The sequence below is a fragment of the Electrona antarctica genome (assembly GCF_951216825.1).
Source record: "Electrona antarctica genome assembly, chromosome: 11".
Taxonomy (NCBI): Eukaryota; Metazoa; Chordata; class Actinopteri; order Myctophiformes; family Myctophidae; genus Electrona; species Electrona antarctica.
Genome location: NC_136792.1, coordinates 7,670,462 through 7,684,433, shown reverse-complemented (window position 1 = coordinate 7,684,433; position 13,972 = coordinate 7,670,462). Strand labels below are relative to the sequence as shown.

The window sequence follows — 13,972 nt, the reverse complement described above, 5'->3', positions numbered from 1 at the left end:
GAGTTGTAGCTTCACAAATAAGGGGAAATAGCCTCACTACAAGCTGTCCCATGTGTGTTGTTTATGTTCTCTGGCATACATTCCCAAAGTTGGGATGACAGATTGAACTGGGTTAAAGGGTAAATGCACGGATTCACAGGGCAGAAAACTTGCTCCACTTCTCTGTGTCACACTTCTGACCACACCCAGTTAGTGATGTCAGCACAGGTATGTTGCAGTTGACAGCTAATGGAAAACACCTGCTCTAACCCATGTGATTCAGTTTGGGCTACAGCAAATCAGCCAACATTGTGGCACTTATATGGAGCTGACACTGGCAGGTGAGTGTTGCTTTCAGTCTGTCTATGAAAAAATCTTATGGTGTGAATTGCGGCGCACACATTGCGTTAACACCCAGTATTTGGGTGTGACTGAATGCTGTCATGAACTGTTCCTCTGAACACTTGTCACACCAGGAACGGAGTCCACGGGCACGGCCATGTCTGTCTTTCTGTTGGTCATCGGTGTAATCGTAGGAGTTGGATATATCTTTCATAATGTTGTGGTGAAGGGGAAACGATGCAACAGCAAAACCAAGCTGCATGGTAAAACAGTGATTGTGACAGGTGAGTTACTTGTGTTTTTGTCCCCCCAAGGTGAACATTGAAAATGGAGGTCCCTTTATGTAAACGAGTATTAGTGCTTTTTCTGGTTTTATCCTCTTAGCAGATTTTGTATTGACCTGTACTTTCCTTGGAACTGTACCCATTCTACAAACTGTTGAATAAAAATGATCGATCAATCAAAGGTGGGATGAAGCTGTTACCATATTCCCTGGTCGGTACTCTTTTGTCTTGTTCCCAGAAGGTTTTAGAACCAAGTTGATATCCATGTAAAGTTAATGCTTAGTACATATATTCTTTGTGACCGTTCCATTTAGTGTTTTAAAAAGTGTGGAGGAATTTCATTGAATTGCAGAATGTCTTGCATCAGACTTTGAATCACATTGAACATTGCAATACAGTCACATTTACCTCCATTATCTGTTCAACTACAGGCAGCAACACGGGTATTGGGATAGAGACAGCCATAGACCTGGCTAAAAGAGGGGCCAGGGTCATTCTGGCCTGTCGCAGCCAACATAGAGCTGAAGCTGCTCTGGCTGAAGTCAAGAGGGTGAGAAGTTTATTGAATTATGTGTCGATAATTGTACATTTCACCACACAAAGTAGCCTACTAATGTTTTCTTCTGACAGCAACAATGTTAACGGCAATCTGTTTGCCCTTCAGCTGGGTAAAAGCAATGAGGTGGTGTTCATGCAGTTGGATCTGGGGAGTCTGAAGTCTGTTCGCTCCTTTGCTGAAACCTTCTTGAAGACTGAGCCCAGACTGGACCTGCTCATCAACAATGCAGGTTAGCGGCAAACAATACCACTGCACAGTTGACATTGATACTGCTAAACTGCCAAAGCTTTGCATGGATTACATTTGTTTTGTTGCAACGAGTTGTGTGACTAGTTGCAACTGGTGTGGTTTAGGCTTAAAGGAGAATTCCATGCTGGAAGGCTTTCTTACCTTTATTTGTAGTTGTTACGTCCCCACCAAAGAGGTCCAGGTGTTATTTTGTGCAAAAGCTCTTTATTGGCTATTTCCCCTACCATAAGCCCTAAATGAATTGCATTGAATTGAATGGAGCTATGGGGTGGGGAGCTATAATTTGCTTATTTCCATCGCTCAAAATTATTATTCTTTTGTATATATCCTCTCTTCATAATGTAAATAATATCCCAAGTGGCACACTTTACTACTTATTTCGATGGAAATAAGCGAATTAGCACAACGCCCCATTCAATGCAATTCATTGAGGGCTTATGGTAGGGGAAATAGCCAATAAGGAGTTTTTGCACAAAAACACATGGACCTCTTTGGTGGGGACGTAACAACTACTAAGAAAGCCTAGCATGGAATTCTCCTTAAGAGAGTGAACTTGGTGCTGGCCAGTGCACCTTGTCGCCGTGTTGTCGCTCCCTTTCCTGTCCCAGGGGCGTGCAATGTTTTGTAATAGTCCCTGGGGTGTGTAAACCCAATCAGAATGTTTAGTCTAAACATGTAGTAAGTCTGCACATGTAGTCCACCCAGGACTAGTTGAGCTGGTACATACCTGTTTGTCTGGTTGCATAGTGAATTTCGACATAAAGAGTCAAGACAATCCAGACCTGAATGGATCACCTGCAAACAGTCCAACTGAAAGTGGTGTCTTTGTCGTTCTCTCTGCAATAAGAACTGTTTTCTTCACGTGACCGCAGTTTAATTTATAGGTATTCCATAATAGTTAAAAAAAAACCTATGTTTACAGTGATGATCTATGAAGGGCCTGCATGTTGGGTACATACGCCAATCATTACCCTTAACCTTGGAGCTGGAGTTGCTTGTTTAAATCTCATTATAATAGTTAGGATGGGTTAAATGCAGAGAACAAATTCCAGGTATGTGCAAATGTACTTGGCAAATACGCGATAAACAAATGGGAAATGAATCAGTTGAAATTTCAAGGCTTGTAAAGATTTATTTATTTTTCTCCCTGTGTAAAAGATTTGATGTTCACATGCTTGGAGTATTGGAGATGGGGTTGAAACATCACCTTCCTTTCTATCATACAGGCATTTATGTGCAGGGTAGAACGGCGGATGGCTTGGGGATGATGTTTGGTGTCAACCACATCGGCCCCTTCCTGCTCACCAACCTGCTACTGGAGAGGCTGAAGGAGTGTGGTCCCAGTCGGGTGGTCAACGTGGCGTCTGTCGCACATAATACAGGAACGATTGACTTTGATTCCCTGAACACCCACAAGGCTCTAGGGTTGGGGGACTCGTTTGTAGCTAGCATGAAGATCTACAGTGACAGCAAGCTATGTAATGTCCTTTTCACTCATGAACTGGCAAAGAGGCTACAGGGCACCCAGGTCACCTGCTACTGCCTCCACCCAGGTCAGCTCACAACTCTTCTTTATATGCTATCTTTATATGGCACAATCGGGTGTATATCCTACAACTACAGCATGTAGGCTATAATAATGTGCCTTATAATAATAGGGCACAATCGGGGAGATATTTGGTTTGTTTGAAGCTCTTTTCTCGTAAGATAATCTTTGAAAGCTTTCTTTTACAGAAAATATGCTCAACCACTTTGGAAAGCATTAGTGAATTGAAGAGTGATTGTTTTGTAGGGTGTAAATGATACTAAAGTAATATTACTTCTACTTGAGTTTAACTCTTACGAGAGTAGAATATTCTTAAACTCTATTTTTATTGATGTAGCAGATCTTTCTGTATCCGGCATGTATTAGAATATTCCCTTTACGCCTGTGCTCAGTGTAAAAGCTGTGTTGAAATAAGGGATTTATCATAATGCCTTGTGCACACTGATCCTAATGGCTCTTCTTTTATTTTGTCAGGAAACATCAAATCTGAGCTTGGCCGGCACACCAGCTCATTTCTGAAAACCATTATGAAGCCCATTACTGCCTTCTTCTTCAAGAACCCTTTTCAAGGGGCCCAGACCACCCTGCACTGTGCTCTCCAGGAGGGCATCGAACACCTCAGCGGACGCTACTTCTCCAACTGTACAGTGAGGAAAGTCTATGCTAAAGCCAGGGATGATGCTGTAGCCAAGAAGCTGTGGGAAGTGAGTGAGAGACTAAGTGGACTATCATAAAGCCTTATACCTCGTTGCTTGAGGTTTTTAACAGGTGGTGTTGAATTATTATAAGCCTTTTTCAGTTTAACCAGCGTTTTCCTATTCTGGGGATAGGAAAACATTTGGCGAAAATGGCAATTAACAAGCTCTACATGTCCCGTTGCAACGCGTTGTGTGAGCAAGTACAATTGCTCTTTTTCTGTGACAGGATTTGTAGAGGGGTGAAAAGGAATGGCCAAATACAGACCCCTGAGGTCTGTAATTTAAATACTGTATATGGCATAAGTATAACATAATTTTTAACATGGCCTGTTGAACGTCCCAGGAGTTACTGTGATAAATATTGCCTTTGTTGTGTATGCTCAGAAAAGCACAACATGAAATAATATTAGAAACCTTTAACTTAACTGGACTAGATTTGTGTTTATGTTACTCCACACCTATTAAACATAAATCAAAAAACTTGAATCTAGTGTTTGTTTTCCTTTGTAATTTCTTTTCTGAATTCTTAAAGGGATATTGGGGTAATTTCATCGTCTACTCAGGCTTTTGAACAGTTTTAAAATTGCTTGGTTCATTATTTTGATATTCATGTTAGCTGCCACGCCCCCTTCCTCTACAAACTAATAAACTTCAAGCTCCTTGGTTCTTATATTGTTACATGAGGGAGCTGTTTTTTTTCAATAGCTTTTTTTTATTTATATATATATATTTTTTTAAGCCTGAGTAAAATGACCCAAAATTTGAAAGTGAAATATCCATTTAAGTACCCCCAGAATTGTACCAAGTACTTGAACCTAGCAGGCGCTGTTTGCACTATACTCCCTGGCCTGCAGAGGGCGGTGAAAGCGAGATATCTTCAAAAATGTAATGCGCTGATAAGGGTTGTAATGGTAAAAAATGGGTGGCTTGTTTTGAATATCAAACAAGCCAACATTTCTTTGATGTATAAAATACCCATAGGTTTGGGGGAGTGTGAATCTGATTCTGATCACATGACAGAATCGTTCTGGTGTTTATAACAAATGACAAACATTCATAATTATAGACATACATAGTATTTATAACGATAAATGCATAACATTTATTAGTATTATATGGCGATATTATTGGACTTGTTTTGGCTTTTTCGAGGGAAGATTTGTCTTATTTCTCTCGCCAAGAGTTGGCTTGTTTTGGGCTTGTTTTTGGGGGTGGGTTGGCTTATTTCTCTCACAAGAGTTGGCAACGCGGATGCGCTTCCGTCAAAGGCTTGCGTTGTGTGCTCTATGTGTGAGATATTTCAGCTCAGCCTCTCACCCATACAGTTATCCCAGGATGGATGCATTTGTACTTATTGGAGTGGTTCTAGTGGGGGTCTATGTGATTATTTATAATCTTTGCGTTAAAGGAGCTTCATGCACAAGCAAAGCAAACCTGAATGGGAAAACAGTGATTGTTACTGGTGAGTGTATTTCTAGTATTAATTCTGTTAATTATCCTATACTGAAGATAACTGCAGCTTTATAATGTAGTTAAGTATTTGTGTATCAGGTAATAACTTTAATATGTGGATTAAAACTAGTTTATTAAACTGGAGAAAAGGAGCAACTCAGACAGTTTAAGCCCTTATTTTATTATCAGGGTGCAAGTAAAAAAGCGATAACGTTTCGATGTTTCAGTTACATCTTCGTCAGCATAGCCCGAGGGTAAGGCTTAAGTACACACATGGTATACAGGGACAGGCCCTTCAGTTCACCAATCTCACACAGCCATTAGTGTCACACAGCCATTAATCATTAGTTCATACAGTTCATTTTTTACGTGGAACATTCTTTCAAGTGAGGAATTATCCAGATGAAAATTAAAGTGTGCATTTAGACTATGCAGATTATAAATGCACAGATGTAGGAAAGATAATAATACAAAAATTGTAATAATAATAAAACTTTATTTGTATAGCACCTTTCATGACATGAAATGCAGCTCAAAGTATACTTTACAGAGCAATGGAGAAAAAAAGAAAAGCAAGGCATAAACATTAAAAAACAAGAGCAGTAATGCATGAATACAGTGAGGACATGAATAACAAAAAAAAGCAAGAGTGTAGAAGTCCGGGTCTTGAGCTGTACAACATTTTAAATTTAAAAGACAGCTATCAAGTTCAAATTTCATATTTTTGGTTTAAGTACATTATGAAATATACATTTTATGAATAAATTAAAACCAAATATGAGGCAGAAGACCAAACCTAGTTTTGGAAACGACTGCTTTGGGGGCCAAACAACTAGGTAAATGGCCAAGGACATACAGCACAATAAACAATAATAGGGCCCGGGAGCAGGACAGCAGCAATGTAGAGCAGAAGTAGCCTAAAGGGTGGTCTGGTCTGGTGGTGACACTACACCTCCACTGGGGCCCTATTATTGTTTATTGTGCTGTATGTCCTTGGCCATTTACCTAGTTTTTTGGCCCCCAAAGCAGTCTATTCCCAAACTAGGTTTGGTCATATTTGGTTTTAGTTTATTCATAAAATATATATTTCATATGTACTTAAACCAAAAATATGAATTTGAACTTGACAGTTGTCTTTTAAATTTAAAATGTTGTACTATTTTTGTATTGTTATCTTTCCTACATCTGTGTATTTATAGTCTGTATATTCACAGTCTAAATGCACACTTTAATTTTCATCTGGATAATTCCTCACTTGAATGTTCTACGTGAAAAATATGTATGAACTAATGATTGCTGCTGGCTAGCCTGTGTGACATTGGTTAACTGAATGGCCTGTCCCTGGCCTGTACCATGTGTGTACTTAAGCCTTACTGTGTTGCCCCCTCGGGCTATGACCTGACTGAAACATTGAAATGTTTGTCTTTTTTTCTTGCACCCTGATAATAAAATAAGGGCTTCAACTGTCGGAGTTGCTCCAGTGCCTCCTTTTCTCCTGTAACCTGTTCTGCCTCTGAGATGCACCAGAATGACCTGCCATAGGCTAGAGGCCCGGTTGGAACTCCCTTCTGCGTAGTTTATTAAACTGGTTTTGCATAATATTTGATGGATGCTATAATGCACAGTGCATCGTCTCAATAATGGGATTCTATACAGTGATAACTACACAAACACAATGTTTGTTAATACAGAGGACAATACACTACATTACTTTCAGGAAGTAACACAGGAATTGGGAAGACTACAGCCATAGAACTGGCAAAGAGAGGAGCCAGGGTCATTCTGGCCTGTCGAAGTAAACAGAGAGCTGAAGCTGCTCTCGCTGACATCAAAAAGGTAAAAGAAAAACAAATAACCCTGAAGCTAAAAGGGTCTTTCTTGCCACTTATGTAATGAATCATGGTCTCCTGCAGGAGAGTGGGAGCAATGAGGTGTTGTTCATGCAGTTGGATCTGGGGAGTCTGAAGTCTGTTCGCTCCTTTGCTGAAACCTTCTTGAAGACTGAGCCCAGGCTGGACCTGCTCATTAACAATGCAGGTAACAATGATAGGTAACAATCATTTTTCTAGTTTAAAGTCATCTCCACATATGGCCATTTTATTGACACACCATGTCCATTATATGGGCATGCTATGTTTGTGATGCCCATCGCCCACCACCCCTCCAAGGTCGTTCTGAGACAAGCCCTAACCCATTATCATCACTTCCAGTCATCCCGGTTCTGCATACATCTGGACAGTTTGCCTGTATTTTATGCTCCTGCATCTTTCTTGAGTACGCCCACTATGTACTGTATATTAATGCAGGACGATCTTGTGACCGATGCTTGTGTGTTGGTTCCCACAGCATCAAGAAACCACCTAACTCCAAAATGTTCATTTTTCAGGAAATAAAAAATATGATTTCTTTTTTCAGGAAAGGAAGATAACCTTATATTATTAGAACAAAGCAATACTGTCTTATCAAAGTTGGTACTGTGACATTATATATTGTCAATTTTGCACGAGAGGGGAGAGGTGGTGGAGTTGGCTGCTTCAGCAGACAGTTTGAGGGTCCAATGGAGTTAAGAGGTTTTTTTTAATACTTTCTTTGGTTCAATATTGTTTTAACCAACACACAGACGTGTGTTCAGTAGCACTGATTTATGCAAAAAAAGGAGAAAAGAGTTTTTCTCTGCGTAGCAGACAGTGGAAGATCTATGACCAAAACACACATACCAGGGGAAATCTATTACGGGCAATGAAACTAGCCTGTAGTCACATAGCTGTGGAGTGTGTTGAAACTAGCCTGTAGTCACATAGCTGTGGAGTGTGTTGCCAAGGCTGGATCCGGCACACCAGAGGGTTTCTTCCCCCGTTGCCTGGCAAGGACCATGTCGAAGTTCTCTGTCCAGACCCAGCACAAAGAGGGAGGGAGAACAAATCTCTCATTGACAATATTTTGCACACTATTTTTGAGTGTATTGCAATTCACTTGGTTTTCTTGGTTCGTGCAAGTTCCTAAAGTCTGTATTTCTCGTACCTCTGCTGTACAGCGACGGTGGGTCTGATGTCATATATTCACAGAATATAAAATAACATAGTTGTTCATGGATTTACAAATGTATATAACGGCACAAAATGTTTGGCAATGATGATTGATTGATTGATTGAACATTTTATTAACAGTTTGCAGAATTACAGTACATTTCAAGCACAAACTCAATACAAAGGCTGTTAACTGTGAGTGGACGACCCAATTAAGCATTACACTTGTTTACAACAGGGTCCACCATGTTCAATTCATCAAAACATTTAGAGACGTACAAATAGACACTTCTATATAGACAAAGAACAGTACAGGAATTCATCATAATGGAGGTAAAAAGGGAAAAGAAACATGTACAGTGAGGGGAAAAGGGGGGGGGGGATTCAGATTTTACGGGGGCCAGTTTCGAATTGCAGCCATCCGTAGGTGCCCTTTGAGAGCGGTTTTGAAGGAGTCAAGGGATTCGCATGTCTTAATGACTGTTGGTAGGGCGTTCCACATTTTGGTGGCATAGGAGCGAAAATAATTTAGTCCCTTGTTTGTGCCGAATCTGGGTTGAACATGATTCGTTGCACTCCCTCTGGTGTTGTGGGTGTGGACTTCGTTAACATTAAGGAAGTATCTACACAGGTACATGGGTATCTTGGTGGAGTATCGAATCTTGTGGACCAGACCCATTGCAAGATGCTGTACTCTGTCGCCGACCCTAAGCCATGCCAGTCTGGGCAGGGGTGAGGTGGGTTCGGGGGGTGAGGCCAAGTAGGAGCCTGACCAGTTTGTTTTGGGAGGTCTGGAGCCTAGTTTTAAGGGCCTTTGAGGTGCTGTGGTACCAGGAGGTGCATGCATAGTCAAAGAAGCCTTGTACAAGGGCTCCTGTTAAGGTCTTCAAGGTGTTTTTGTCGACCAGTGAGGAGATCCTGTAAAGGAATCTTGTTCTTTGGTTGACTTTTTTGATTACACACATGTTAGAGACACCCTGCTCTTTTCTCTTCTGTCTACTTTCACAGGGATTGTCATGCCGACTGAAACAGAGGATGGCCTGGGGATGATGTTGGGTGTCAACCACATTGGTCATTTCTTGCTCACCAACCTGCTACTGGAGAGACTGAAGGAGTGTGGTCCCAGTCGAGTGGTCAACGTGGCGTCTACAGCTCACAACTTGGGAAAGATTGACTTTGACCTACTGAAAAGACACAAAAGGCTGGGCATGGGTGACTCATTTATACAAATACTTAAGACCTACAGCAACAGCAAGCTGTGTAATGTTCTCTTCACCCATGAGCTGGCCAGAAAATTGCAGGACACAACGGTCACTTGCTACAGCCTCCACCCAGGTCAGCTCTGACTGGTTATATGTTTTTATTTAAAAATGACAAGTTGGCACATTGGTTAACTCTGTTGTTTAAATGTGCTTCATTGTTTGTGGAGATATCTTCAACAGTGTAATATTTAGCTTAAAATAATGGATTGGAAAAATGTCATGGAGTGTATTCTTTGGCAGCGTGCACTGATCCAGCGTGTGTGCGTGTGTGTGCGTGCGTGTGTGTGTGTGTGTGTGTATATATATATTTATTTTTTCTGTTTTTTCCCCATTCGAAAAAGTTCGTTTTTGTACAAAAACCTCCTCAATACTAGTGATAGCCAATCAGGATGTATTGTACATACCTGTACTGTACATGGTTTATGACTACAAGACTACAGACAAAAGCTGCTTACCGAAATGTAAACCTGAAAAAAACATTAAGTTATTTAAATCAAAAAGCATCTCTAAACTCAGTCAGGCAAGAGAAAAACAACAAAATGCAGCAAAATAAGAGAAACATTCCAAATCTTAGGAATGTGAATGGAAAGTAGCTTATCTAACTGAGGGCTGGCATTACAGGGCTAATGTTGCAGCAAGATTAGCCCTGTACACACACACACACACACACACACACACACACACGGATGAGAGAACAATTTCTTGCTTTATTTAGAAAGCTACATTGTCCAACTTTAGGTGAAGTGAAGTGAAATGAAATGCCCATTAATATGGACTGTATTTCTTTGACCCTTAGGTGTTGTCAGCACGGAGATAGCCCGTGATGCCAGCAAGCTCCAAAAGCTGTTTTGGAAACCCATCTCCGTACTGTTCTTCAAGAACCCTGTTCAAGGGGCCCAGACCACTCTGCACTGTGCTCTCCAGGAGGGCATCGAACACCTCAGCGGACGCTACTTCTCCAACTGTACAGTGAGGAAAGTCTTTGCTAAAGCCAGGGATGATGCTGTAGCCAAGAAGCTGTGGGAAGTGAGTGAGAGACTGAGTGGACTGTCATCATTTAAGGATGGAGTGCTGTGATTTTTGTACTTTTTCCAATTTTTCATGTGTTTAAGAGGTGAAAGTACTTCATTAGACCCCTTGGTGTGGTTGTTATGTGCAATGGTGTCTTCCCTTTGTATTTAGGGTTTCTTCCTGGAGGCTGAAACCTTGACAGTCAAACGTGCCAATGAAAAAAACAGTAATATAGTGACATCACACTATCAGCCCCTCCCCCTTACCATACAACTACAGCTGTGGGTGCGGCTTCAGTTTTGATTGATTGATTGATTGATTGATTGATCATTGAATATTTATTAACAGTTTGCAGAATTACAGTACATTTCAAGCACAAACAATACAAAGGCTGTTAACTGTGAGTGGACGACCCAATTAAGCATTACACTTGTTTACAAGAGGGTCCACCATGTTCAATTCATCAAAAGAAAGTTCAGGTGGATCACACCACCTACCAGGCAAACCAGGCATACTTAATGAACTGGTGGGTGTGCACACATACAAACGACATTTTAACAAATATTGTACACTTTTTTGAAAAGAATCTTCCCCCTTATATGGGCCATTCTACCGAATTGGTTGGAAATTGTGTGAAATTTAGTAAAGGCACAGTCAATTATCATATTGTATTTTAATAATGTATTGGAATATCTTTCCTCTCCCAAAATGTGTCACTACTGAAACATAGACTTTTACCTTTGAATAAAGATACTTCTTTTAATCAATTTTTTTAAATTCCCCCTGTACAGACAATTTTTTATGAATTTAGGTAGGTTCCACAATTAAATAAATTGAAATTGAAATTTTAACAATTTTTTTTATGTTGAATTATTGAGAGTAATCAAAATCTAAACGCAATATTCCTTGTATAAAGTTGATTATATTGATTTCAGCATTATTGGTAGTTGACAATACACATACACCTAACCAATCATGATCAATATGATCAATATTTGTTGATAACTCACTATCTTTGATTTTAGACAAAACAACCAGTGTTTGACTGCACTGTTTCGGTAGTGACCACAGACAGCATTGTCTTTACAATGCGGTGCCATAGTAAGCATAGTTACTTAACTATTTTGCTAAATATTAACTCATAAGATGCTTTACACTTGCTCAAACTACTAATAAAATACTACTACTGCCTGATCACTTCTGTGCTAGGTCGTGTGGAAGCCCAACAAACCTCTCCTTTGCCTGCATTCTCAGTCTCAGTCTCTCTCTGCTACACTTTTTACATTTTGTTTTGGTATTTTGGACAGAATTAAGTACATTAATAATGTCTCAAAAGCATAAACATCCAATTGTGTCACTACTGAAACAATCATGCTTAACTCTACAATGCTAGGCAAAGACCTGATGATCATGTTTTAGGGTGGAAATAAATCACGGCACTCCATCTTTAAAGTCTAACTTATCCTGTACTTAACCCACTGACCCATTTAGTGACTTAAAATCACACCGTAATGCATTGTAAGTGTGTTTTATAAATAATGCATCATGACATGGGCTTCATGTTACCAACATTAATTATTTATGAACTGGAAAACTAAGAATTAGCAGAATCCAGACCTACGATGAATAAATAATTGAATGTAGTGTATTTCTTTTTTAACTTTTGTTTTGTATGTTGTCTATTTTCTGACTTAATTCAGTGTCTGTGTCTAGTAGAAGCAACCTGTACTGCACTACAACTCCTGGCCTGCAGGGGGTAATGAAAGCAAGAAATCTGCTGAGACAATGTGCACAAACAGTGTGCTTGCATCTACAAGGGGTGTGTTTGTGTGATTTCAACTCTCACCCACATAAAGCACAATATAAATGTTTTAAACAAGTAGACCAATTGTATCACACCCTGTCTATAGATGCCGACAGGGTGTGACAATATTGAAGGGATGGATGCATTTGTGCTTATTATTTGGTGGGGTTCTAGTGGGAGTTGGCTTGTGCATAAAAGGACCTTTTATGCACAAGCCAAGCGAAACGGAATGGGGAAACTGTGATTGTTACTGGTGGTGAGTATATTGAGTGTATTCATTCTGTACCCTGCAAGACCCACCGTTGCAACATTACAACCATTTATATTGTAATTCATTAATATTCTTTTTTTCACCTAATTATGGAATATATTTTAAAGGACCACTTCACCACTTTTCAAGATCTCTTCATATAATAGGTCCTCACTAATGTTCATGATAAAACACCACCATTTTTTCCTACTCAGTCTGTGTCTCATAGGAGGGCTTTAGGCAGTTCGGACAGCCGTCCACCAGTGACATCATCATTAGGCAGATTTCTTTTTGAACAAGATTTGTTTTAAAATATATTTAGATTTGTATTATCGTGAGAACGATGGCTTCAACTTTTGCATTGCAACTTTTCAGGAAAAGAAAGCCTGCTGTTTCTATTAGCTTGGATTCACCATCGATGATGTCACTGGTGGACAGGTTTCTGAACTGCCCACAGCCTTCCTATGAGACACAGACTGAGTAGAAAAAAATGGTGGTATTTTATCATGAACATTAGTTAGGACCAATTATAGGAAGTGGTCCTTTAAGCATTGGCCTTGAATCCCAAACTCTGGCATTGTGTGCTAACCTAATAGCTTTGCAACAGATTCCAGGGTACTTTGCATACTACTACTAACTGTGTTTGATTATGATATGAGGACAATGCATTTCTTCCAGGAAGTAACACAGGAATTGGAAAGCTAGAGGAGCCAGAGTCATTCTGGCCTATCGCAGCAAACGGAGAGCTTTTGATTGATTGATTGAAAATTTTATTAACAGTTTGCATAAAAGCTGACATAAAAAAGGTGAGAGAAATGAACCCATCTGCTCCTGTTTAAAATCACACCTGTGTGAACTTAGCGGTGCAACAGTACTGTACTCTACTATACTGTACTTCTCGTACTGTACTGTACAAGCATGTGTGTGTGTGTTTTTTTTATCCTTTATTTACCCAGGGAAGTAGCTGAGCACAGGTGCTCATTTTCAGCAACGCCCTGCACATAGAAACACACAGACAGACACGCAGACGCACCCACACATTAAAACCTGGGAGCTGACCAGTACAACCACAGTCTTATACTGTTGGCCACCAAGCAGCTCCAGGGGGAGCAGTTGGGGGTTCAGTGCCTTGCTCAAATTTGAACTATTTTAAAAGGTTTATCAAAATAGTAAAAAATGGCAAATAAGTTTAGGGATAAGGGGTAAGGGGTGGCGCAAGATATACTCCTAAATGTATTTTCTATAACATTTACACAGCCCAGACCTGTTACTTCATCTATAAATTCACTTATCTTTCAAATATGCTTCCTACACCTTTTCAAAGTACCGGTATATTTTATGACCAATTCGCCAAATTCACGCACATATTTATTAGACAATCCAATAATCTCCATGCTCCCCTCAGCCAGTTCTCCATTAAACACAGAGGTTCTTTAGTCTGGAATACACACATACTTATTGCCAACTCCTCATCTTCACCATAGACCGTAAAAAATGAAGATCTTCACTC

General features: G+C 40.0%; 2 protein-coding genes across 3 annotated transcripts; both read left to right on the top strand.

The window, feature by feature from the left end:
- The first annotated feature begins 168 nt into the window (after positions 1–168).
- Positions 169–4,143, top strand: LOC306931807 (dehydrogenase/reductase SDR family member 13-like). 2 transcript variants are annotated; one of them, XM_079513415.1, is made up of 6 exons: positions 171–320; positions 456–605; positions 1,037–1,155; positions 1,270–1,393; positions 2,640–2,966; positions 3,434–4,143. In XM_079513415.1, the coding sequence occupies exons 1-6, from the start codon at positions 302–304 to the stop codon at positions 3,691–3,693; spliced, it is 999 nt and encodes a 332-aa protein (XP_079369541.1). In that variant the 5' UTR covers positions 171–301; the 3' UTR covers positions 3,694–4,143. The 2 variants fall into 2 exon arrangements, with proteins under 2 accessions (XP_079369540.1, XP_079369541.1); XM_079513414.1 differs by having other exon boundaries at positions 169–320; positions 1,037–1,393.
- A 2,701-nt stretch (positions 4,144–6,844) lies between these two features.
- On the top strand, positions 6,845–10,474 carry LOC306931962 (retinol dehydrogenase 11-like; the record flags this gene model as incomplete). The annotated part of the gene is made up of 4 exons (XM_079513667.1): positions 6,845–6,945; positions 7,023–7,146; positions 9,144–9,470; positions 10,194–10,474. Exons 2-4 carry the CDS (start codon positions 7,050–7,052, stop codon positions 10,472–10,474), a joined length of 705 nt encoding a protein of 234 aa, XP_079369793.1. The 5' UTR covers positions 6,845–6,945; positions 7,023–7,049.
- Between the last annotated feature and the right edge of the window lie 3,498 nt (positions 10,475–13,972).